The sequence below is a fragment of the Malurus melanocephalus genome, unplaced genomic scaffold (genome assembly GCF_030028575.1).
Source record: "Malurus melanocephalus ecotype Western Australia unplaced genomic scaffold, MMel_1.1 scaffold_20, whole genome shotgun sequence".
Lineage (NCBI taxonomy): Eukaryota > Metazoa > Chordata > Aves > Passeriformes > Maluridae > Malurus > Malurus melanocephalus.
In genome coordinates, this window is record NW_026623252.1 from 1,568,516 (window position 1) to 1,595,556 (window position 27,041).

The following is a 27,041-nucleotide window of genomic DNA, read 5'->3' on the forward strand; positions in this document are numbered from 1 at the left end:
ATACATGTCTGTGCACCACTCCATTGTGCCATCTTCTTAAACTTGCATCCTTAGTCTGCAGAACACTTGTTCTGTTACCCATGCACGAAGTCAGCTGGAAACTACCCATTGAAGTGAGCTCTTTGAAGATGTCTGACTTCCACAGCTGACTTTTGCAAACTAAAATGTAAATGTCTCTCCATTCCACTGAATAATGCAGAATATTTCTGTATCAGAATTTCTAGAAGGTCTGCAGCTAAAGATGAAGGAAGTTTTGCTCTAATTACAGACTTGGAAGACTGCAAGTACCTGTTCAGTTCAATTTTTTCTAGAAAGTATTGGAGATATGTAGAATTTATTAAGTCACATTCAGTGTAGATTTTAAAAGCTGTCAGCCTGTCATCTCACTGTATTGGTTAATGGCAATAAAAAATTCCCACACTGTATGTCAGTAGAGTACACCCAAAAGAAAACGTTCTGTTTTTTTGACTTGTATTTTGAGGCTTTTGAAGTCATAGTTTGAATCAGGTCTGATGCAAACAAAAAGCTTTTAAAGTAATTTTATCCAAGTAGTTTCTGAGGCAATCTTTAAAGAATGAAAGGGAAACAACTCCAGTTTCAGTTCTTCCATAAACTTTTTGAGCAGGCTTTCTCATGCAGATTTGAAAAATTCTGTATTACACCAACTTTGAGATCTTTGATCAGCATAGGTGTTTGTACTGGTTTGCCACAAGATTTAAAGACATTAGAACAGTGTAACAGATGTTGCATCCTTATGGAGCTAATAATTTCTTGTATACTAAACTGAGCGTTGTCTTAGGTTTAGCAGCTRTGCAGTTAACATATTTTCCTAGAAGCAGCATCCATCCTTGACAAAATTTTGTAAAACTACAATCAATGTATGGCTGTGCAAAGATTCAGTGATAATTGGCACATTGTAGACAGCTTTATCTTTACTKCTCCAACTTAAATTCAGACTTCCCAATAATGAAATTTATTTGCATTCCTTTTTTAAGATACTCTGGAGTGCAAAAGCAAGAATGAGATGTTTCAGTCCATGCTTAAGTTCCTGTTGAGTGTTCCAATAGTGTGCTTTTTAGGATTGAATAACGATGTTACCAAAGAATTTCAATTAGATTAGCACAAACTTCTCCTGTGGGGAGACATCAGCTTTCTATTGACCAATTTAGCAGTGACACTTGTCACCATTACATTTCTCCAATAAGAGATATGAGCTCATTTGTTGTAACATGTAAATCTTTCATCCTTGTTGAAATGCAATCCTGTTTTTTGGCAGGGTTGTGTTTGAGAAGACTTACTAAGAGTTGGGACAGCAGAAGCAGAGTCTAAACTGCAAGAATACTTGCCAGTATCCTGACTCCATGTCACCTTGGGTCTTAGGCAGACTCTATTGTTCCAAAGACCATCTTTCCATGACAGAAATATTTTTCTGTAGCAGTGCTTATGATTTGGGAGGAAAACAGATTACTACAAGCAGATCCCTAGAGTAAAGTACTGGGAACAGAAACATAGAGCTGTGCCATGGATTGTACTTGACCATTTTCAGATATAATCAGCAAGATTTGAATTAATTGAAACAGGCAATTCTCCRATACATTAGTTAATATCTTACTCACAACTATCTTCATATGCCTGCTAAGATACCTTTCATGTCAGACTTAACTTTTGGCTACATAAGGCAGAACTATCCACTCAAGCATCTTTTGACAGTACTCAAATTTACTTTGATTTCTCTTAAAAGGAGATTGTTGGTATTTTGTGCCTGTGTTTTCTATCTTGAAAGGATCAGTGGAAATTAATTTTCGCTCAAAATACCATGTGGGCTTTAAAAAAAATTATTCAATGAAATTGCCACAGGTTGATTAGTTTTATAAAGTTTATTGTTCTTGAAAATAAAACTGGACCTAAATTCTCAGCAGTCATAAAACTCTGCAGAATCTGGTTTTCATGAAAAGTAATGTGATGCTGTGAAATTCCAAATCCATTCTGTATTTAGTTCCTCCCACATATACCATTTGCCCTTTAGAGCACATCAGGTTATCAGTTAAAAAAATTCAATGGGATGTCTTGGACTGTTAACAAATTGGTGAATTCATGTCAATTTATACAAGTATAAGAACACTTTTCAAATGGCAAAACAATGTAGTACATCTAATGTTAAAAGTGGACTTGTTAACAGGTGCATGTGCACGGACAGCCTTGTGAGAGTATTGCTGCTGTGTCAGGTTTTGACAGTGACCATGGTAACTTGTGTTCTTTTCAGCTGTACATCACCTGCCTGATTCATTTCTCTCCATTTGTGATGTGTTTCTCTGTTGTGTGAATTCATCCCTGTCCATTCTGTCACATCTTCATCTTTTTCTTGCTGCTGCTGCTTCAGTTTTCTCAGAGCCTCAGGTAAGCAATCACAGGGAGGTTGTGCCCTAAGATTCAGAAAGTCCTTCATGCAGGAGTTCTATTCAGTGATTTTTAATTAATTCAGTAATTTTTAATTAATTCTGCTCCTCCCCTTTACTCCCATCCCACATATCCTCCTTTAATTGTGGTAGTTGTGTGCTTTCATAATATTTGCAACACATGMTTTTAGAGAATTCAACTATGCTAAGAAATTTTGACTTTACTACTAGTSAGCTAAACCAGTAGTAGACTGAGGCTCAGACTTTATCTCTTCATATATGTCTCCATGGTTAAGGTTTTACTCTGTGAGAACAAAAAAAGAAAATCCTCACCTATTCTGTGTTCCATATTGCATGACATCAAGGAGTAATTTGTAATTTTTTTTCTAGGTGCTAGATACTAGTTTTGTTTCTGGTTGTCTGCCTTCAGATTTCTGCCTTCCTCATCAGAGCATTGGTGCAGCTTTAATATTCCTATTTAAGAGATTTGCTTTCAACTTTTACAGAAAATCTGAGCAAAAAGCTGTAAATGGATGTTGTGTCAATAATTTCCTTAATGAAACTTTAAGATCATTGGTCCAAAATTTCTTCCTTTTAATTTTTAATTAAAACACTGTAGGAAGCACTATTTAATAAAGTTTAACAGACCATCTTACAGGGTCTCAGGGCAGAATTGATCAACCCTTCCTTATAAGTAGATGATGATCTGTTTAAATTATTTCAATAAATCTGTCAGCATCTAAATGTATGGAAGAGGTGTTTGTGCTCTGTGAAATCCCTGCTTCTGCACCTTTTAAAGCCAGTTGGTAAACTGGGCATTGTTGTATTCTTTGTTTTACAACCTGCTGGTCACAGGAGGTTTTGGTTGTGAAAATTGCAGGAAAAGAGGGGAAAATTAACTGGAAATTAGGAGAACCATTTGCTTTTCAGTCACTTTCCCTGTAGGTAATGATGTTGTTTTGGCAGTTGTAGACTGTTAGTGAAAAAAGCTCCTCCTTTAAGAAACAAATCTACTACATTCATATTTTGGACACTCTAGAAAGTTTCAGAAGCATCCTTTGTTGGTCTAACATGGATCCTTCTGGGTGATTTAATACAAACTAAGATACGCTCAATATAATTTGTCCCATTAAATAAAAGTAATTCTCTAACCCAGGTACAGGAGGATTTTCCTCTGGAAGATAGGCAATCCTTTCAAAACTCAGCTGCCTGTTGGTGTTTCAGTAACAAATTGTTGGTGCTTGCTGAGGCCATTAAAGTTCAGCCAGTGAAATTTTGTTGATGTACACAAGTAATGCGTTCCATCTCCACAGCTATTCATTATGAGTGCAAAGTAGTGCTTTTCATTGTTTTGACAAGCATTCATTAATGCTTTCACCCCCAAGATTCACAACCTATAGTAACAAATACTAGGATTTGTGTGGCCATGCTMTCATTTGCTCCTCCAATATTTGCAGCCTTATTAGCAATGGTGAAAATAAACATAACTTGTTCCTGCAGTAACAGTCCTAGATGCACGCTTCTGCTTTTGCAGTTAGATGGTTTCTGAAAGAGAGCATTATGGAAGAGTACTTGTTTTTAAGTTTATAATGTGTTTCTGTCTGCCCCCCTAGTGTCTGGAATGAGCAAGACTGTTCAGTGTTTATGAGTTTGGTTTTAGTAGCTCAAGAAGTGAGACTTATGCAGAGAGACACAGGGGTCAGACTTTTATGGAGAGATTGYTCACTGTGCGACTCCTTGGCAAGCTCAAAAAGCAGTTTTTTAGAGCACAGAATCCTCTAATATTCAGGGAGTTTTTCCAATCTGTATTTTTATTGAAGATGACTTTTTGCAAACATTTCAGGAAGCTCCTGTAGTGGCGCGAGCAGCGCTGTTCCTTGAGTGTGCGCGCTTCGTTCACCGCTGTAATCGTGGCAACTGGCCAGAGTGGATGAAGGGTCATCACGTGAATATAACTAAGAAAGGCCTGTCCCGTGGTCGTTCTCCTATTGTTGGCAACAAAAGGAACCAGAAGCTTCAGTGGAATGCAGCTAAGCTATTCTACCAGTGGGGAGACGTAAGTGTTTGTTTCTCTTCTAYTTGCATTCAAAAATATTGCAGAATATAAAGGTAATTTGACCTTATACAGTATTTTAGTTCTTGAAGGTGTGAACTCAGAAGCCTCCCTTCCAGCTTGCACTTCACAGCCTGCCAGAATCACCTTTTCTCCTAAGGGAAGTGATTATGTTAGGACATATTATGGTGATGGTTTTGCTTGGTCCAGTTTTTTTTAGTGGTGGGGGAGCCACAAAGATGGTCCCTGTGAGCAGATTCTGGAAGTCTCCTTCATCATGTCCAGCAAAACAAAAAAAAAGCCCTGCCCCATTATGTTGTAGAGCCAATCTCTGATGGCTCTGAAGGTGATGGACATGCTCCTGGTCATGCCTGGGCCAATTGGAGAGGCTGGTTGTACCTGTCTGATGACATATTTAAGAAGAAATCCCCAAAAAACAGGGCAGCAACTGCTTTAGTCCCCTCTGCGTGTGGGAGGATGGAAGGGGAAGGTGAGGAGATGTGAGAAAAAATGGAGACATCAGGGTCAGTGGAGAAGGACGAGGAGGTGCTTTGGCAGCTGTGGTGCTGACCATGGAGGAAAAGAAGCTGTTCCTGAGGTCACTGTGTCCAGCTGGAGATAGAAGCAGCCTGGCCTTRGAGGAATAATYGTAGCYRTGGGGATGGTGGYCCACSCCTGGAGTGAGTGAATGCCTGGAGAAAGCAGTGTTAGACTSAAGAGTAAAATTTTGCTTCCAATTATGGAGACAGCCCAGCCTTGGAAGACTACATTTTTCACTACATTCTAAGTGAAAAACTTAGCAAAAATCTGGAATACAAATATCAAAGAAAGAAAGGTGGAAGAAATTGATACAGAATAATGACCAAAACTCCTTCTACCTGTCATATGGCAGTTTGGTGTTTTGTTTTGTTTTTGTTTTTGTTTTTGTTTTTTTTTTTTTAAATTAAATCTACTAAAAGTTTTCATCCTGAAATTTGACACTGTTTGCAAATTTTTGTTTAAAAATGGGGGAAATAAATTGGGATTCTGATAGCAATTAGTCTTCTGTCACCCCTTTCTCCTCTTCAGACAATAAAAATAAAACCAAGGCGTTCTGTTCTGGCTGAACCATCTCTAGAGTCTGCATGGAGCAGAGCTCTTGACCACCAGCATAACTGGGCTGAAATTCTCACCTCCTTTTTGTTCTCTTTCTCCATCTGCAGGCAATTGGTGTCCGCCTCAATGAGCTGTGCCACGCTGAGAGTGAGAGCCCTGCCAACCTGCTGGGCCTCATTTATGATGAGGAAACAAAGAGACGCCTGAGAAAGGAGGATGAGGAAGAAGACTTTTTAGATGACAGTAAGGAGACTCCCTTTACTACAAGAACCCCCGCTTGTAAGAACCGCTGCTTTAGGAGCATTTAATATTTTTCTCTTTTCATCTTGCCACCAGCTGTATTTCCCAGTCCCTCACCTTCACCCCAGCTTCCTCCTCTGTTCTTTCTGTGCCTGGATGTAAAACATGACAGAGGGGTAGAAGCACTGAAAGACTTGGATGGAAAAGGGAAGGGAAAACCAGGCAGTGATTTGTAATTCCTTTACACAAAACCTGCCATTTTAAGCAGAGCAATTTATTTCTTGAACCTTTCTGTCACCTGAATGTCAAAGTGGTTCAGGCTCTATTCTCACAGTTACTTCTTCCAAAATATCTGTGAAAGATCATCTGCTTTCCTGTTTCTGAGTATTGAAGAGTCATCTCCTCACCTGATGTGAATTTGCAGAGCTCTKTTAAAGGCTTTGAAATTTTTACTTCATTTTAGTAACTGATTTTCAGGTGAAGACTAAAAAAAAAACATAAAAAAAAATCTGTATAACCCCAAGATGATGGAACCACACACATTTGTGCCTGTGAGTACATAAGGATGGAAGATGTGTGACAGATCACTGATTTTAAAAGTCTGTATAGGCAAGCAAGTTATAGCAAACCTGTGAAAAAATTAGATTGTCAAAGCACGTCCTGTTGTCGGTGTAGGTGAAGGTGTAACAAATATTATGGGCTCCTTGGACACCACTTGGATATATGTGTGTGCTGCCTGTCTAYGTATATGGATGTAATGTGCCTGCACTATCTTCTGCTTTCTCTTCCCATCATTCTGGATTTGTTCTTGTCACTGCATGAAGGCTCACTTTGGAGTAAAGAAAAGTAGGTGGGGAGAGTGAAACGGCATTTATGACAAGAGAAGGTCTTGGCCCTAAAGTAGATCTTCCCATGTGCCGCTGTGTGGTGTGCCAGTGCTGGCAGCAACAGGAACATGGGTGGTGGCCCTTCTGGATATTTAGGAAATATTCCCAGAGCAAAAGCAGATAGCATATAAAAGTTTCCTTCTGCTCCACAAATGAAAAACTGCATTCCCATGACCAGGAGACAGAATTGGCTTTCTTGTCCCTGTTCAGCCACTCACACCAGGCACGCAAGAGGATATGGAGCTTTTTTAAAAGGGTGTCCTGACAAAAGCAAACAAAGATCAGRTTCTGGTCTAGAAAGCCATTTGAAAGCTCAAGTGCTCTCCTGTAAGTTAGTGTGTGAAAATAGCCAATCTGCATCCTTAGGCAGGGATTTTTCAAAAAGTGCATTATATGCTGTAGGAAGTAGACTGAGGAGCATAAAATATGCAGTTGGATRTTCCATTACACTGTATATCTCATTTACATTTGATAGTTCAGATTATTTAATCCTTACAAAGTCCACAATTCATTACTAGTGATGTGTACAGGGAATAAAGCATCGCAGGATTAATCTGGTTTTATCTGATCTCAGCAGCGTCTTTTCACTTGTTTGGTTTCGTTTTTTTCCTTTGCAAAAGCAATTAGATCATACATGGGAAAAGCAAGCAAAAGCACTAATCTCTATGAAGTGTATGTAGAGGGTAATATCAGGACTAAGTAAAAAATGGATGTGGTTAGTTGTCACTATTAGCTTTTTTMTTTACTTATTTTGCTGTCTATAATCCTAAATAGTACTTTTCAAATTGATCCAGACTTGAAGAATCCTTTATCCTTTCTAAGCTTTGAATTGTATCAGATGGGTTACAAAGGGTATGGATTTTAAAGCCAATTATTTAGACTCAGCTGAGACAAAACTTCAAGAATTTTGATAATCCCTCTTCCCTTTSCCTTTTAGTTTTAAATTAAGCATTTGAATGCAAAATTTGATTAAGCAGTTTGATTTTTTCCCTTTATATAAATGGCACATTGATTCTTTGCACAATTATAGAAGCCTGACTTCAAAGGAGAATATCTTTTCCAGTTATCAGGGTAGAATTARTAATAACAACTGCAAATGATTTGACTGAATGCAAAACTGAAAAGGAAAAAGGTGTCTACTTCTTAGTCTGTGTTAGCCTTAAATGAGTTGTATACAAAATGTCAAAATCATGTTAGTCTAATAGGTACTTCAACATAACATTCTATAGTATATGCTATATATAGCATATATATCCAACTATTGTGTTACTTCAATATAATGCAATATAATAAAATACATAACATGTAATAGAACAGAACATAATATAATAGAATAAATATAATAATGTAACATAACATCATATATAATATATGGTGCAATTATGTAATATATATAATATAATGCAATATGATAYGATAAATATAGAAATGTTAGTGTTGTTACATGTGCTGGCAAATGGTTTTGTAGTTGATTGTGTTCCATTTAGTGTAGAAAAAGTAGCACAGAAGTGTGGGGTTTCCTGGTTTTCARTACAGCTTGCATTGCGCACCATGTGAACAATGTCCATCACCTCTTGGTTCCAGATCTTGTATTATCTTCTTGGTCATGATTGATGGAAATATTCTTTCCTAGGCACTGTGAATCCTACCAAATGCTGTTGCCCTTTTGCACTAAAAATGGCAGCCTGTCAGCTTCTCTTGGAGATAACCACGTTCCTTCGAGAGACCTTTCCMTACATGCCCAGACCGCGGATGGAACCTCTTGTGGTGAGTGGAMGATGAGTATTGGAGAGGGCTATGTAGATTGAATTACTGGGGTTTGGGCTCTGATGAGAGTTTAAGTCAGGTAAAAACTCCAGTGGATCTCTGTAGGGAGAAAGGAACCGTTGTGTGGTGAATAGAAGGTGGTCAGCATACAAGAAATGGGTTGATTAAGAAGGTGTTGTCTTCATTCTGCTACAGGATCTGGAGAGCTGCAGGCTGCGTCTGGACCCTGAGATGGACCGACACAGGTACGATAGAAAGATCAGCTTTGCTGGAGTTCTGGATGAAAACGAAGATTCAAAGGATTCCCTTCACAGCAGCAGCCACACCCTCAAATCTGAGGCTGGTTTCGAGGAGAAAAAAGGTTTGTCAACACAATAAGGCTTTTGTATTCTCAGGGCTTGTGAAGTGGTGCTTTATTTTGTGTGTTCATTTGCATAGACTGTGTTGAACAGCAGGCAGCCATGGAGTCACGTGGCTTTAAATAATTTCTCAGACGCTTCTGGCTTTCAGGGTTCAATATAATCAATGTGAGAAGCAAAGATGTTATATTTTATAAAACAGTGCTATGACTGAAATCAATTGAGAACTTTGCAAGATTGATAGAAAGACTTGTTTGAAACTGTGTCAGTAGGATGCTGAGAGTAGCATCACTATTTGATTCACAGTAGAAGTAAAGATCAAAAGTGGGTTTATTTGTTTTTTCTCTGATTAGAGTTTTTAATTTTGGGGAAATTAGAAGAGGGAAGATTGGTATCTTTCTGTGGAAAATTTGTATCAGTTTGGAAGTCATGGCATCTCAAAATAAATAAGTGTGATTGATCTCTCAAATTCTTTGCTACCACATGAAAAATACACTGTGTGGCTTTTGATGGCTAGCAGATTGATGTTACCAACATACTGTATACTGTACAAGCAAACTTCAAGTTCACTGTGTTTGCTGAGAATAGCAGATTGTTTCCATTTTTGAGCCATCCCATGCAAAACTCACATTCTATCTGATGGTACAAGTGTTGCAATACAATATACAGTCATCGTGTGCATTTGGAATTAGAGACTAAACTGCCGGCTGCTTACCTCTAGATGACCCTCTGACAAGTTTCCTAGAAATATTTACACTCTGTCTCATAGTAATAATTTAAAAGTGCAGATGTTTTAATGAYAATTTTAATGATTGCTTGAGAAGGATAAATGTTTAATAATTGTCTCACAACAGTGGAGTTTGTGGCTGGTTATCCTCTAGGAGCTCCAATGCCTATTAATGATTTAGGGAAGTTTTTATTGACTTCTGGGTGCTTCAGATAAAGTTTGTGTTGTCTTCAGCTGTGACTTTGCCATCATCACTGTAGAAAATATTAGAAATGCTTCCAAGACTTAGATGGTATAAARCTTCCTCCAAAATTGGGTGTTCAGTGTCACATTGGGTGACACATTTACTTCTGTGAAGACGGCTGGGTACCCTCCTAAGAAAAGTGAGCTGGCTAAATTGATGCTCAATATATTGGCAGCCCAAAAAACCACTCAGCCTTAAGGTCTTTCTGATAGTCTAAGAAGTGTGGGATGTCATRTGTCTACCTATTTAGATGAGGAAGACTTTGGGTTTGGGTTTGTTTTATGACTATTTCTTGAAACAATTTTCAAGCTTTTCAGGGATCAGTCCCATCCACTGAGTTACCTGAGTGGGGCAATGTCTTCAAGCATGCAGTCCTGCTGGAAAATTCTGGTGGACAGTCTCTAACTATCCTGTTTTCTTGACAATGCTGAGTTAGCCTTTCCTTTGCATGCCACTGTGCTACAGGTGTAATGTATTTTTAAAACATAGTATTAACTTCCTGCATACTTCTCTTCATTAAACTACATTTTCCTGAAGTATTAGTTGAGCTGTTTTCTATTATCCCTTTTCCCTAAAATGTCACGTAGTTTTCGTTTACTAAAGCCATTTTCCTGAAGTATTAGTTGAGCTAATACTAATGAGTTTTATTAGTTGAGCTAATACTAATGAGTTTTCTATTATCCCTTTTCCCTAAAATGTCATGTAGTTTTTTGTTTACTAAAGCTGTGTCTTTACTCCATTTTAGACACGGGAAAAGTTACTACGGTAAGAAGTCTGAATCCCAATATACCAAAATACCTTAACAAAAATGTAATTCAAGTATTTTAGAAATTAGGGTGAGATAATGTTGTATTTTAAAATTAAAATAATTCTGTTCTTCTCTCTGGCCACAGCATATTCTTCTGGGAATCCACCTGGGCCAAACACTACAGATGCAGAGGCATCTTGCATAATCTACACTTTTCTAGATAAGAAAATTTTGTTGTGTGAATGTAACTAAATTTTTCTTGCCTGTAGTGACAGGTTTCTTTATCTCAACCTCTTTGATTAGTACTGATCTATTTCCCTTCCTTTTTACCGAAGTGTTAAAAACTTTGCTCTCATTGCTCCCCCAGGCATGGATAACAGCTATCCAAAAGCCACAGGTTTACWGTATAGAATCTGCTCCAGGTAGGTCTGAAATACAGACACTACAGCTGGGTAGATGCAGACTCTCAGAAGATCAGATGTACTCTTTGGTTGCAAAAATGAGATTCTGCAGACTTGATGAAAGGCAGCTACAAGTGYTTAAGTGGTTTGGCATTTGTGGGGTTTTTCTGAACATTAATCAAGCCACAGTGATTCCTAAGGAACTTAGCACGATCCCTTGGAGAGTGATTCTTTGGTCACTCAGTGACCACGTGGTTTGCCCGATTATTGATGACTGAAGAGTGGCTCTCCAAAAGCATCTAGCTGACTTTGGCCAGGTTTCTRGCCACTGGAAATAGGTGTGGGAATTCCCTTCTGGACGAATTGAGGCACTCTCAAGAATAAAGGGGTGTTTGATTTTTCCTGAAGCCAAAATACAATWCTGTTTAAATATTCTGTTAATCCATGTTGTCCAAAAACCTCTATGCTGTTCACTCCCAACCACACTCCAAARGCTAATTGATCACATGTGGCATTGYGTGATTAGATCTGCAGTAAAATGACTGAGTGTTGCAACATTTGGACTGACATACTGCCGTGTACTGCCTTTGAACTAAAAGGAGAATGAAAGTGCAAAGTGTTGGTGCTTTGAACATTTGAACCATTCCATGTTTGTGCTCATGAAAAATGCCGAGTGTCAATGGATGTTGTTAATGCCTGACAGCTGCTGATTTGTCTAAAGGAGAKGATCTACTGCTCCTGTTTCCTCTAAAGCATTCTAATGATGAAGAATAACATGCAGAGTCATGGATTTATGCAAATGTAACTTCAAAGAAGCCTTGCATGCTAACCTCCTGAAGCAGACTTCCCTCTTGCAGTCATACATATTGTATGAATAAATAATAGATCCTACTGCAGAGCTCAGTGAGGTTTACAGAACTCAGGCCCCCTGAAAAATAGGTTTGTTCTAGATGGCCGTCTACATGCTTGGGATTCACCCAGCTGTCCCTAGCAAGGGGTGTTTCTGCACTAATGTGAACTCCAGGGACTGGCAATGAAAACTGCAATTTACATCCATTGGGTAGATCCTGCTTCCTGGTAGGAATTGATTCATATTGGTGTAAATTGTAGGCTTTTCTTGCCCATATTTTGGGTTTCTGTTAGAGCAGATGACTCTGCTTGCTGGTGGTTGTACAAGGGCTAATTCCAAATACAGACAAAGCCTGAAATGATGTACCAGATCTCCAGGATATGAGGTGTTGAACACATTTTTTGGACGCATTTTACTGCCTTATTGATTGAGCTGCATTGGCGGTGGCTTTGGAGGGAGCCTCTGATCCCACATTCCTCGGCAGCAAATGCTGCGAAACAGGCTGGCAGCAAACGGTCGGGAGGGTGGGGAGGGCCAAGGTCTCTTTCTTTTTTAAATGGGGAAAAATTAAGGGGAAAAAAGTCCTCTTTTATTCTTTTAATACAGTTCCCAGCAGGAAGATCAGGATAGGAGGCTCCCGCTTGCTCCAGATTAAAGGAACCCGCAGTTTCCGGGTGAAGAAGGGGGGTTCCCTTTCCAGCATTCGCCGGGCCGGCAGCCTAAAGAGCACCAAGTTATCACGGCAGGACTCAGAGTCTGAGAATGAGGAGCTGCAGCTGTCCCACAGCAGGGACACTGTCACTGATATAGGTAACTTAGATGAGTGGGTGGAAAGGGAGGGGACAATAGGCAGGACCTAAACCCTTGATGTGATTGCAGCAGAGCTAGAAATGACAAGGGACTCCCACTCCTGCAGGCTAGGAAAAATCTAGAGCTCTCTTTAGGGACTGCCTGGACTAGGGCCTGGAAAGAACATGGTACAAGCCTGGGTAGGGTATCAGCTCCATGCACAGGTTGTCAATTCACTGCTGTGTTCTAGCATGAGCTTTTGGAATGCTGGTGCTGCCAGCTGAACGCTCGCTGTCTTTAGGGGAGTGCATGAACCAGYGTTATGTGCACATACACACCCCCTTAAACCATAGAATAAAATGAATACATGAGCTCATATGTATAGATGATATTTTATTGACCATAGCAACAGACTGGCYATATGTGTGTATGTATATATATCTATATCTATMTATMTATCTATATATAGATATAGATATATATGGATATATAGATATGTAGTTATCTATATAGATATATGGRCATGTGCTTCATATTCTATATTGGATATGATGCCATAAAAATGTCGAGTGACATGTGAAATAAACATTCTTTTATGTAGAACAAAACAGTCAGATGCTTTGTACTGTATTTCTACACACTATTTTTACAGTTTACAGCTGCTTTTCTTAGTCTTTAAAGATGGGTATCAAGACATTAATCTATGGAAACCAAATGTGGATCCTAAAAGAAATCTTTGTCAGAGAGAGGGACTCTCTCTGCTGTCAGTGTTAACAAAAACCCATGGATACGTTTGGTGCTGAAATAACCTCCCAAGCTTAACAGCTATTTTTATGTTGCCTAAAAGATGGTTCAGTAGGTTAACATGGGAAGTAGGATTGCCAACTCTGCAGGCTTTGACAGGTTGCAGTTCACTTAAAGAGGAGAAAAAGTGTAAACCAGAATTCATCTTCAGACAAGTCTTACTAGCATTAGTATTAGTTTTGAAGAAGGCCCATAGTGTGTGAAGTGGTTAGGGGAAACACAAGGGTCAGTGAGGTTCCCAGAGAACTCACTTCCTTGGCCAAGTTCTAAAGTATTCAGTGTGCTAGAATCAGGATTTTTTTCCCCTTTTATCCCCACGACATCAGTAGTTTCCTTGGGCAAATAGCAGGGACTTTGCCCTTTGACATTTCCAGTTGGATGCCACATCTGGCTGGATGTTTGTTGACATTTTTAACCACAGAGCCCAGTCAATGCAGATCACTAAACCAACCATTTAGAGCATCTGAATGGTACAGAGAATTTGTTTATGATGGTTTTTGATTATCCTTTTCCCTTCCATTAAAGAAAAAACACAGCGAGGGAGCAATATTTACTACTGACAAGAAGGCATGTGGGCCAGGTCCAAATTGTTCTTGTAAGTGTCAAGCCAGCACAACACCAGGACTGGGGAGYGGTGTGAGAACACCGTCTTTCCAGTGTTACATATTCTGTGTACTCTGGTACAAGGCTGGCCTGGCTTACAAGTGTTGTCCCTAGTCTTAAAGCACTTAGAGAGCAATAAAAACAACCACCTTTTGGGTATTTTTCTTTTAAAGAAGGGAGCCCCTGGAGTGCGAGTGAGCCCAGCATTGAACCTGAGGTGCTGAGCAACACAGGCACGGAGGAGAACTACCATCGGAACATGTCRTGGCTGCACGTAAGTACAAGTTGCCAGTAGTGCTCTCAAGAGTGGYATTTTAAATAGAAAACCTTTGTCTGGCAATAACCAGATCACAGTCGGTGCTYTTTCCACATAGCATCAAGGATCTCATGTGTAAGTAACTGCGACCTTTAGAAATTGTGTGTTTGCCATTTCTAAAATGAACACAAAATAAGAAAGTTTTTGTCTTGTTCCTTCTGTCTATTTCATATACTTCATTTTTTTTTCTCCCTAGGTGTGCAGGGACAGCCATAATACCTCAGCTGAAAAGTCCATAATTTCAGTACTTTTTCTCCAGCATGGCCCAGTAGTGTCTAGCTCAGGGAGAGCAACAGAATGGGGTACAGTGTGAGCTGGGCCCCCAGCTTCTGGGAGGTGTCATTTTAAAAGCTACTTGTGTAAGCCAACTGAACCTTGTATATTTTTTACTCTATCTAACAGATGGGGAATGCAACAGTGCAGATGTGCATATGTCTGTATATTAGATGCTGCATCACTACAGGATAAAGGAATTTCCCTAATTAGCAGTTTAGGGTAAATTATGGTGACTTTGCTCTGTGTGAGAGTATGCACGAACTCATGAATTTTGAAAGAAACTTGAGATGTTTGTCTCACTTCAAGTGTGATTAGCCTTCATAGGAGAAAGGAAAATCCGAAAAAATCACCTGGTCYACCTAATGACATACCAAGTGCCAACATTGCATTACAATATTCTTTTTTCATTTGTTAAAAAGAAGGTGTGGGTGGATGGTCACTAAAACTACAGGCAAACCAAAAGCCTTCTTTACTTAATTGTAACAAGAAAACCACTGGTTCCAATTGCACCAGCATCTTATTTACCTGTCCTTTATGACAGCCTGGAGTGTGGTGTCCTCCCTCTGTGTCAGTGTACCATAACAGCAAGTTACAAGTGTGGACCCAGACACTGAGTAGAAGCACAATGGTGCTGTTACACTGTTTGAACATTGGCACAAATTATGAGTTATTCTTTATTGACCCMAAAATGATAGGAGATAAGAACAAGGACAGATTTGGCACAGATTTGTTTTAAATTAGGCTCCTGACTTTTTTGAAGTGAAATATTTTAAGTTTGAGGATGGTGTGGCAGCCCTGAGAGAGAACCAGCAGACTGCAGAGGCACAGACCTGGACGCAGTGGATGGAATATTGCGATAGCTTCTTTCTGGTAGTTGTGGGTATTTCTGCACAAGGTTGTGGATCCTCAAGTGTAGAATTGCCAAAAGTGAACATTAGCTAAGTATTTTAGGGACTAATGGCAGTGTTGCCTTAGCAAAGCCAGGCTCAGAATAGCTAAATTCCAAAGCATGTACTTGATTTTCAGAGGAGTTTTACTGCTCCTTGCTGTCATGTGGCACTAGCAKAAATAGCCAACTGAGGCAGATGCTACAGAGCTGGGCTGGATGGGTCCACCCAAGGATAGTGAGGGAAGCAAACACAGAGCAACTGACAAAGCTTATTTCTACTAGAGAGCATAATGAGACATTTCCCTTTGCATTCTTTGAAGGAAACAAGCCCCCAAACCTCATGGATTTACAGCTGTAATGACAATTGACAAGCTGACAGTTCCTAGYCCAAGCTCTCAGAGTGTTGATACAACAGTTTTTCTGCAAACTGAGGAAGCCATTTTCCTCACCCTTAACCTTGCCACCAGCCAAATGTACACATTTGTATCAGCTCTCTTTGCATTGCTAGCACTAATGTTTGTTTAACCATATCTAGCTAGTTTGCAAATCCCCTGTATGCATGAAGCTCTGCACAGGCACACATACCATTTTTAAGCTGTGTTGAGCTAGGCTGAGGAAAAGCTAGCTTGACTGTCCCAAACACTGGCTGTCCATTTTTGGTAATGGTAACTTCATAGGTACAAATAGGTAACTTTTCCCTTTTTAAATTTCCAGGTTATGATCCTATTATGCAACCAGCAAAGTTTCATATGTACCCACATTGAYTACTGTCACCCACACTGCTACCTCCATCACAGCCGGTCCTGTGCTCGCCTTGTCCGGGCCATCAAACTCYTGTATGGAGACACAGTGGACTCCCTGCGAGAAAACAGCACATTGAATAATGTGGCAAGAGGCAAAAAACAAAAGGAGGTGAGTAAATTGAGAAAGCAGAATGTTTTGAGATTTGTCCAGATGGGTCATAACGGTCTTTGAAAACTGCGTAATGTACTCATACGGTCTTTTTATGACAAAATGGATACAACCATTCCTAAGATTAGCTTTACTGTAAAAAATCCCAGCAATTCAGTCATTCAGCATCATGTAAGGAATGTAATCTGTATTGATTGGGATGAATCTTAGTTGCTGATAAGGTAATTTAAAACTTACGASATGACTTCAATTTTAATGTTCTTTTATAGCTTCTACTTATCACATTGTGGAGTCCATCTCTCTTTTTCCATGTTTCTCTTGTCTGTTAGTAAGAAAGTTGAAATTCTTGTAAAATCTTGTATAATTTTCTTTAGGTCGGAGCTCTCAACTCTTTCAGCTATTCTATACATTAGTCTTTAATGTTTGTCTCCTTGTGATGCACTTTTAATGACAAGTTCAGCAGGMTATTTTGACAACTTTGTGTCTTCTTAGGTAGAAAAATGTGCCTTTAACTTTAGTGAAAATACATTTCYRATTTCAGKAAAGCTYMCACCCAGACACCAACTGAATTGTGTCAGCAGTTAAACCAGAGCACACAGACTACAGTGATCCTGAATACTTGTAATGGCAGAGCCATTCTACTACCAACTACTTTGCAGTAACATTGAAAAAAAAAAGTGATCATGAAATTTTCATGAAGATTTCAGTTGGGTAAAGAGGATGTTAYTCTTGGCAATGGCATATGAAGGAGTAGGAGACAAATCTGTATCTTTCACAGGATGTTTCTTCATCAACCAGGAGATTATTTGCTCCTGTCAAGTTAGAAAACTGAAGGGTATTTTCATGGAAGAAAGCACAGAATGGGTGAATCAGTAGCTAATGTTTCTGCTTTCCTGAAAACCCCTTTATTTCCTCTGGCACAGAAGAACATGCATTATTGAGAGAGGAAGTAATTTCCTTTGCAGAAGGAAGGCAAAAGACAAGCAGCTGGCACTGTTTGTGAAAGATAGCAAAAGAACTGTGTGTTTCTGTGTGTTGTTTCATCTCCAACTTTGAACTGAAAGACAGAGAAAAACATTTCATCATACATCARATCATCAAAGCATTTAAGAGACAGCAGGAGAAAACAATTTGGGAGGCAGTAAGGTTTCCTACAAACACTTGTGGTGTGTTTGTACAGACCTCACTTTCAGAAAGCAATTGACAATTTTTCTTTTGTCATAATCCTCCTTATCTGGAGTGTCTGGAGAAGGGAACAGAGYTGGGACAGGGGCTGGAGCACCAGGAGCASCWGAGGAGCTGGGGCAGGTGGGAGGGGATGGTGGGAGGACTCAGCCTGGAGAAAAGGAGGCTCAGAGAAGACTTTCTGGCTCTCCACAACAGAAGGGTGCATCCAAGTGGGATCGAGTTCTACTCCCAGGGAACAAGAGCCAGGRTTTAGAGGAAATGGACTCAAGTTGCATAAGGTGAAGTTTAGATTGAATATTAATTGGARAAATTCTTCTCTGAAAGGTTTGTCCAGCCCTGGCACAAGCTGCCCAGGGAGACGGTGGAGTCACCATCCCTGGAGGGCTTAAAAGGTGTGGATGTGGCACTTGGGGACAGGATTTAGTGGTGGAGTTGGCAGCATTAGACTACTGGCTCMTCTCRATGATCTTAGAGGTCTTTCTTTTCCAGCCTCARTGATTCYRTAATTCTGTGTGAGGAATYGTTTCGTACACTAAACTCTACTTTTGGTAACTTTTAGAGGAAAGCTGTAGACTTTTTGCCTCTAACATGCTTGACTAATTACATGGGTGCACCACTGGTGAAGATTACACAGAAAACATTCACATTCTTCRTTTGGTTTATTGGCTTCTTCCTTAAGGTTTTATTAGGAAAAGCATTGTCAGAAAGAGAAGAAAATTGAATATGTKTTGTCTCATTGATAGTAGGCCTGTTGCCAGCAAAGAAGGAGGCTTTTTGCCACAGCTCTGGTACCAGATGGTTTTTAGCGTATGGAAATTCTTCTTGTATCTAATCTCCTTTTCCACATTTTGAGAAATATAAACGTGAACACCACTTTCTTTTAATTKTGTTCTAGTGCTCAGACAAGTCGTGCTTGAGAACCCCTTCTCTTAAAAAGAGAGTGATCGATATCAACTTGGAAGGGAAGAAGGACTCTGGAATGCTGAAATACATCAGGCACCAGGTACTGGTYAGGTCATATGCTGTTTAGGGTGGCAGATATGTATGTGTCAGGTTAGACTGCAAGAAAAAGGAGAATGTCTATGGATATCAAAGCCCATGTGAGGAACTGTTTCTGAATATCAGTCAATTCAGCCCAATGTTTTCCCCATCTGAGTAATGCTAAATTTAAGGCCAAGGAAACATGTTTAAAGAATCCTGTAAACATTTCACTCCATTAAATCACTGTCTGTATCTCAGGCTTTCCAAAGTGATACATGCCTCAAAGCTAGGGATAAAAAAAAACCCAACAAAAACAAACAAACAAACACACAAAAAAAAAACCCCAAACTTGGCAGATATGTTTAACCACAACCTGTCAGTTTACAGCATTAGTTTTCYTTGGTCTTACTTGTTCAGAGCTCCTGAAGAAACAACTGACTCTTCACAGGCCTGTTCTCAGTGAGATTTTCATGTTTCACTGTTTGTTCACCACTTTGGGAGCTTTTGGCTTTCTTTTTGTCCACTTTTTTGGTGTTTCAGTGATGTGACAGACAAGATAAAGACTCCAGGAGCTAGTTTGTAAACACTACCTTTTCAGTGTAGGCTGAAAGCCATGTCACTCTCTGATGCATTATCTGAAACAGATGAACCTGGTAATCATTGGTGGGTAATTTGCAGACCAAAAGCAGGATTAAATTGCTGAGTGTGTTCTTCCATGTGGATAGCTTGCACAGCTCAGCCCTAAGGCAGGGCTTGTTTTGTTGCAGGTAATGAGCCTCTCCCCTGCCCCTTTGTCACTGCTGATCAAGGCAGCTCCCATCCTCACCGAGGAGATGTACGGGGACATCCAGCCAGCAGCGTGGGAGCTCCTGCTCAGTGTGGATGAGCACATGGCTGGAGCAGCAGGTAAGGCACCAAACACCAAACTCAGATGGGCTGCTGTGGCTGCACAACTCACAGTTGATCACAGGACCTTGCAGTTTTGTAGTGGAGGAGTCTGAATGCCATCAGTTTCTTGGGGGCTGTTTGGTTTTTGTGTACCCTTGTGTGGTTTTGTGCTCTGTGCAAAAGAGGTGATCAGGAGGGCACTCTCTCTGAGGCCCTGCAAGGGGTGGAGGTGTGAACATCAGAATTAGTATTTGTGTTCAGTTGCATTTCTAGGCAGAGGAAACAGTGATTCAGACTGTCCAGAGTCTACTAAAGCATTTTGTATGCTACCTCATGGAAATTGTTAGTACCAGTTGAGGCCTATTGCAAAAATTAAGACAGGGAATGAGAGTGGAACTGTCAYAGCTCCTCTGTTATGCTCAATGTTTCCTCCTTCCATAGATTTGCATACCTAAGGAGAGAGTCCCAGATTTTTTTTCACTGAAGATTAAATTGCAAGCATTTTTATCAGAAACTGCTAGTTTGTTTCAATGTCTGTTGACATGCAATGTCTGTTTACATGTAAATATGATCCATTGAAAAAAAATTATGGGCCAGCTTAGTTCCTGTTTTGCATGATCCTTTGCCTTGYTCCATATTCTCTTGGAGGCAGATTGTATTCATTGCATAGAGCCCATTTAAGTAAGAACTGGTTTTACTCATGAAAATAGCCAGGTAACTTCTACTGGGGCGCTGTGTCCTGTTCCAAATCAGATCTTTTGTTAAATCAACCTTGATTCTGTTAAATCAGCCTTGATTGATCAGCACAGAAATCACGTGGAAGTGGAATCTTTGAAAGCCAAACCTAATTAATCCCTTTGTTTAAAGAGACACTTCTTATTTTAAAGCTATCAGGACACAGATTGTGTAGATCGAAGGTGTACTTTATTGTAGAAAGCTGGTTTTCCAGAAGAATTTAAAGCTTCCCATATAATGCTCTGTCTCTCCAAAATTAATCACACATTTGCTTGGTTTCTTGAAGCAAATCGGTTTTCTCTAGTTCTTAGTAGAGTGGTGATCCTATTTCTGGAGCCAGGATTGAGTTTCTTTTGGTGGGAGCTTTAGGAGCTGTGTTTTTTCTTTCCCAAATAAACACATTACTGAGCAAAAGAGATGATCAGATATTCTCTCCCTGCAGCTGCCATGTTCCTGCTGTGTGCTGTGAAAGTGCCAGAGGCTGTTTCTGACATGCTGATGTCCGAATTTCACCACCCAGAAACAGTGCAAAGACTAAATGCCATTCTCAAATTTCACACACTCTGGAGGTTCAGATACCAAGTGTGGCCAAGAATGGAAGAGGGAGCACAGCAGATCTTTAAGGTAGATARGAAATACGAAGCGTGATAGTGACAGAATGCCATGAAATTGCCTGAAAAATCTGTTTATGTAAAAAAAGTATGTCTTACTAGTGGGGAGGTGAAATGAAGAAGTCCTGCATAAAATGAAGAAAAGAAAATGGGGATTCAGGTCACAAGAAATATTAGAGAAGATGTGTGTCATATATGGCGTTAYAGTCCAGTGAGATACAGAGGTGGGAAGAATTTGCAGAGTTAATTAATGTCTTTGAGTACTTGTGCTCACGTTTACTTAACACTACTGGCAACAATAGTTTGACTAACTATAAAATATCTTTCATGTWTTTTTTAGATACCTCCTCCAAGTATAAACTTCACTCTGCCTTCTCCTGTGCTGGGGATGCCATCTGTGCCAATGTTTGACCCTCCCTGGGTCCCTCAGTGCAGCGGAAGCGTGCAGGATCCTATAAATGAAGATCAATCAGTAAGCACTGTTTTTTCTCTTTACAGGTGTGGGGGAAATTAAGTTAAAATATGTGCATTAAACTCTGAGATTGTCTTGCCATGCTGGGAAAAAATCTAGTATAGTCTTGTGTAAGACACACAGAATTATCTATATRGGYGTAATKTTTTTCTGTTTGTTCACTGAGATAYCCTACTGCACTTCATATCMTAGTGARAGACAYTRACTCAGATCTTAGGAACACACAGCTTTTTTMTCTCCAAGAAATTAGTTCAATAGAACTGCCTGACGGACCATTTTTTCTGCATTGCTGCATATCATGTGTMCTGGGAGATGTTTGCACCAAGGCTTATTGTAGAGTCATCACCAAGAAACGTCTCCTGGTAAATCTCTGTTCAGCTGCCACTTAYCTGGTTTATATTTAGAAACTGAGTTGCTGGATTTCACTAAGGTGAGGTCTCTCTCTGAAAATTAGCGTGTGTATCTTAACTGACAGCTTCAGGCTGTGTTTCTTCTCTCTTCCTCTCGACAGAAGTCATTTTCTGCCCGAGCTGTGTCGCGTTCCCATCAGAGAGCAGAGCACATCCTGAAGAACTTGCAGCAGGAGGAGGAGAAGAAACGCCTGGGCCGGGAAGCCAGTCTCATCACTGCCATCCCCATCACTCAGGAAGCCTGCTACGAGCCATCCTGCACACCAAGCTCAGAGCAGGAAGAGGAAGGTGTGCTTTGGGACAGGAAATGCATTCCAGGAATCTGAAAGCATTTCCCACCAACACAGAGCACTGCTTAGGGCAGTGATGTCCAGGAAAATTGATTGTTAGTGTTAGGAAGGTCCCAACCATATCAATTTGTTGACAAGTCCAAGCCACCGAGAAAAGGTGTATTTGAAAACTAATGCAAAAAATGGGGCAAAATGTTAGATGTATTGATTTTTTACTGTGTGATAAACACACTTACCTCATCTGCCCCAACTACAGAGGAGCTTGCCAGCATTTAACATCTTAAAGCTCCTGGTTTCTTGCAGGATTTAATACACAACCATAAGCAACACTAGGAATGAAATCTGTCTTTCCTAACGTTAACTCTTTAATAATTAAAGGATGGGACGAATCCCTCTTTGGCTGTTTCTGTCTTGAGAAACATAGTTCAGAATATATTRAATTGCTCCTGGGGTTTTCTACCTTTGTGGTGACTGGGGAGGAGCCCAGATACCAGATCAAGCTCAATATCAATCTTCCAGAAAGCCAAAGTTCCATGACACGAGTCACAATAAGCTTAGGCTTTTAGGTGAGGATTTTTACTGGCCCATGCTAACAAAGTACACACCCTTCATTAAAGGCATTACAAAGTATGTGCCACTGTCTGAGTACAGGGTTGATCAGATCTAAATATACACTGGAAAATCCGTGAATAGAAATCCCAGTTCTTAAGAAAATCTRAGCTCCAGCAACCATGATGTCTAACAGGGAGTAGAAGACAAGAAGTACAGAATCAAATCTGTCACAATGGGAAGCACCAAAGCACTGAACCTTCTTATGGACCAATGTTCTGCTGATTCCCAAAGCATGAGCAAATTACCTATCTGACTAATCTTTATAGATTTTAAATTGTGCCTTTTGACTCAAATTTTCAATGTTTTCATTTGATGGTAAGTGCTGTCCTTCAGAAAGTTCCCTAAAGTCTGTCAGCTGGATCTGGACTGACATTTCCTATTCTCTCTGTCAGTAGAAGAAGTTGCCAACCTGGCCTCCCGCCGTCTSTCTGTGAGTCCCTCCTGCACCTCCAGTACATCTCACAGGAATTACTCTTTCCGCCGTGGCTCTGTGTGGTCAGTACGCTCTGCAGTCAGTGCAGAAGGTGGGTTGACTTCACTTTGGAGTATTGTGTCCTAGGATTTCAAATACTGAAAGCCTTTCTTGTTGACCAATAATCTGTGGCATTTCCTTTTGTCACATATATTCCCTACTTTGAGCCATTTTATAATAAATTGCTACTTTGCATTATTTTATTTACCCTTGTTAGCACARTACTTCCCCTTGCTTCTCATGTTCTATCTGAAGAATAGTGCTGCAGAGAGCAGTCTAGTTGAAAACTTGTAATGAAAATCGATCTTGTCAAAAAGAACTAGATTGCCTGCAAGAAAAGTAATGTGAATTGAAAAATTACATATTTAGAGTGAAAATTCTTGATTGAGAAATTGTCTGGAGACTCAATTTCTTCATGGAGATAGCGGTAAACCTGTCATGCTTGCACGGTAATCAGTGTTTTGATCTTTGTGTGTTGAGCCACTCACATAAATGTTTATCTAGCTTATTACCTGTTAAATGTTTATCTTTGCTGCTACCTGCCTGGATAACAGCACAGCATATCCCTAACTCTCCTTCTCTTGCTGCTGCTCCAGAYGAAGAACACACTACTGAGCACACTCCAAACCATCACGTGCCTCAGCCCCCTCAGGCTGTGTTTCCAGCATGCATTTGTGCAGCAGTSCTCCCCATTGTTCATTTGATGGAAGATGGAGAAGTCCGGGAGGATGGAGTAGCTGGTATTTACCTTGATTAAACTTCAAAGTATTCTTGCTCAAGGATGGCAGAGCCGGTTTCAAAACTATTTTAATGCTGATTTGCAATAAATATGTGTCTTTGTAAGGGTTTTCAATTTTTTTTGTCTGTAATTTGTGTTTGGCTTTGAGGGGGTTTTGCCATTTCAGGACCCTAAAAAAGCCCCCCATTCAAAATAAATATTGAGAAGCTGAGAAGGGTCTAGTGGGGGGATACCAAGATGGTTAAGAGGCCTAGCAGAAGTGTTCTGTGAGGAGTTATTGTAGAAGCTGGGCTTGATTGGTGTGACAAATGAAATAAACAGAAGAATACTGACTGGGAGGTTAGATCTTGGCAAGTTCAAGTTAAAAATTGGGAAGGAAGTTCACAACCAGGAACATAATTTCTGTTGGTTCTCCATGCACAGGGGTTATTGAGCCCTGGCTAGTCAAAGCTATGGTTGACATACCTGGTATAGGCGACAGTCCTGCACCAAGCGGGTCTTCCACTGAAAACCTCCAAAGACCTATTCCCACTCACATTTCTTTGTTCCTATGGCAAGCAGAAAGCCACCCATACACAGCTTGARTATTTTGRTTATRATCTGTGATRTCTTTTAAATTAGTAATATATTTTCTCATATGTGTTTCTCAAAGATGTTAACACATAATAGAAAGTTGCTCTTCCTTCATTTCTCATCACTCATCATGTCAGCTAGCTGGGCATTTAACTTCCTGTTATATTTTGTATTCAGTTTTGGGTGGATGTACTCAGCCCCTTAAACAATGTATGTGTCATTTTGTGATCAAGAGCTGAGTRGTGAAAACACAATAATGAATGATTTTTGGTTATTGTTAACATTCAGAAGATTACAATTATTTACACTTCAGGGAGTTGATCATCAACACCATTCTGTGCTATCTGACAATATTCATTAATACCAGATAAAATCACTCCATGAATCACCATGAAATTAAACGTATGTGCATGAACACAAAATACATGAATTTATATCTTTCAGTTGCTGGATTTAGTCCAGCTGGAGTTAAGAATCCAAATAGTTGTTTTTTTATTATTCCTTAACTACGGTGGTGAAGCGCTTCCTGTCACATCACCAGTAGTTAGGGAAAGTTAAAATATTAGACCTGTGATAATCATTACTGAGATTACTGCACTGATAACCAGGAATCCTAGTGCAGCAATTGTGTGTTTCAGTGCAAAACATGCCAGAGGAAGGAAGAAGATCAGGAATGTTTGTGTCTAAGTGTACCAGTTCAGGGTACAAAGGAGATGGTTCTGACCTGTTTCCTTTCTCTCTCACAGTGAGTGCTGTTGCTCAGCAGGTCTTGTGGAACTGCTTGATTGAAGACCCCTCTACTGTTCTGCGCCACTTTCTTGAGAAGCTGACAATCAGCAACCGACAGGTACACTCTGCCTCTCCCCACAAGCTGTGTGAGCTTCTTAGAGCAGGGAAGCACAGCTGCCAGCAGAATCCCTTCGTGGGTATCACCGGAGAAGAACACTTGCTATTATAATGCAGCATGTCATCATTTGGCTTCTTTCTTTGTCCACTGATGTAAATGTACTCAGCTGATTTATCACCTCTTAGGATCTGACTTGCTCTAAGTCAGGCTTTGAGCAGGTGCTCARTGGACATAGCACAAGCAGTATTGCTTTCACTCAGGCTACTCTGTTCAGATCCTCTCAAAGATGGGGGTGGCATTCTGTCTCCATAGCTTATTAGACTGCTTCCTGGTGCATGGGTAAACTTTATGGAAAAAAGCATACTGATTCTGACCAGGTGGAAGCCAGGGACACTCTCCATATCACTCTATCAGCTTCATATTTGGTGGACAGTATCAATAGTATCACCAGACTCATCTTTCAAGTAACTACCTAAGAACTGACTCTAAAATTAACATTAAACCTGAGCAATGTTAGGAAAGGCTGCCCTTTGCTTCATTGGGCAAGCAGGTGTCGGTGGACTCACTGTTCCTGAGACTTCTCAGACATTGTCCACAAAACATTTGTTTCAGTTTAGAAAGTCACTTCTATTTCACAGAATTGTTTGGATTGTAAGGGACCTTAAAGATCATTTAGTTCCAACCCCCCAACACAGGCAAGGATATCTTCTTGCACCAAGTTCAAGACACACCAAGTTCCTCAAACCTGCTTTGAATCTAGCCTTAAACACTTCCAGGGATGGGGCAGCGGCAACTTCTCTGGGCAGAGAGGGTTTTTTTTCAGTACCTTGGAGAAGGAAGCTGTAAGCTCTCCAGCCTCAGAGGCCTCTGAACCATGGCAGTCTGTTGTTTTACCACCAGCACAGAACACAAACAGGTCTATTTCCCTGGAAGCTATCTCCGGGTGTATGATTGGCATGGATTGTCCAGTGTATATCTGTTCCCATAACACCGGCTCGAATCTGCTATGGGCTTAGAGGACAAGGGCCATATAAGACATTTGTGATACCATTTTCTCTCTACTCAGCTCACAGTGAGATTCTGTCCCTTCTACAACACCTTCCCACCAGGAGAAATGTCTCAGTCTACATTTAAGGCAGGCAGTTTCCAAAAGAAGRGAAGTTAGGTTCTGGCCCCACCTCCCATGCCGCAGCCTCAGCCACTGAGGTGAGATGAATTGGATTTCACAGATCATCTGGGTAGTCATCATAGGGAGAATCACAGGGACATGAGGGCACAATCAGGGTGTTACAGTCAGTACAAATTGCAATAGGCAGTAYTGGCCTCTCTGAGATAAAATGAGAAAGACTGTGTAGTGTTCTCTGGGCCTTATTTTGCCATATGTGGGAGCAGTAACGAGTGTATAGTTTTACTTTGTGCACTGAGAGAGAGCTGAACAAGGGAGTGCAGAGAAATGAGAAGAAACAAAGTGAGAAAGGACAAAAGGAAGAAATCTAATCTTCATTTTTGATGGAAATAAAAAAAAAAAAACTTGCTTTTCTTCCAGGATGAGCTGATGTATATGCTAAGGAAGCTTTTGTTGAACATTGGAGACTTTCCTGCCCAGACATCTCATATCCTCTTTAATTACTTGGTGAGTAGCTTGTGGGGTCCCTGTGCAGCCCAGAATCTCTCCTCTGCCTTCATGTATGCAATAAATGCACTTAATTTTTCTTACATAGCTGATAYCTGCTCCTGGTTGTGGGTTCAAGTCACCAGACTTACACCAGCCTTTCAGTCCTTCTGGAGAGAGGAGAAGGAACCATTAGTTTTTAATTAAATCCCTAAGCAACGTGTCATGGATTTCTGAATTGGATGACAGACAATG

General features: G+C 40.2%; 1 protein-coding gene across 1 annotated transcript in view; it reads left to right on the forward strand.

Moving 5' to 3' along the window:
• Positions 1 to 27,041, forward strand: part of UNC80 (unc-80 homolog, NALCN channel complex subunit) — a 113,395-nt gene that overhangs the window by 44,096 nt on the left and 42,258 nt on the right. The window contains exons 23-38 of the mRNA XM_057389866.1: positions 4,240 to 4,452; positions 5,652 to 5,787; positions 8,305 to 8,438; positions 8,634 to 8,799; positions 12,374 to 12,577; positions 14,137 to 14,237; positions 16,159 to 16,356; positions 18,440 to 18,547; positions 19,293 to 19,431; positions 20,591 to 20,772; positions 21,100 to 21,231; positions 21,743 to 21,929; positions 22,936 to 23,067; positions 23,612 to 23,755; positions 25,074 to 25,174; positions 26,721 to 26,807. Of these exons, the coding sequence (XP_057245849.1) occupies positions 4,240 to 4,452; positions 5,652 to 5,787; positions 8,305 to 8,438; positions 8,634 to 8,799; positions 12,374 to 12,577; positions 14,137 to 14,237; positions 16,159 to 16,356; positions 18,440 to 18,547; positions 19,293 to 19,431; positions 20,591 to 20,772; positions 21,100 to 21,231; positions 21,743 to 21,929; positions 22,936 to 23,067; positions 23,612 to 23,755; positions 25,074 to 25,174; positions 26,721 to 26,807 (2,364 nt within the window). The remainder of the gene's footprint in view (positions 1 to 4,239; positions 4,453 to 5,651; positions 5,788 to 8,304; positions 8,439 to 8,633; positions 8,800 to 12,373; positions 12,578 to 14,136; positions 14,238 to 16,158; positions 16,357 to 18,439; positions 18,548 to 19,292; positions 19,432 to 20,590; positions 20,773 to 21,099; positions 21,232 to 21,742; positions 21,930 to 22,935; positions 23,068 to 23,611; positions 23,756 to 25,073; positions 25,175 to 26,720; positions 26,808 to 27,041) is intronic.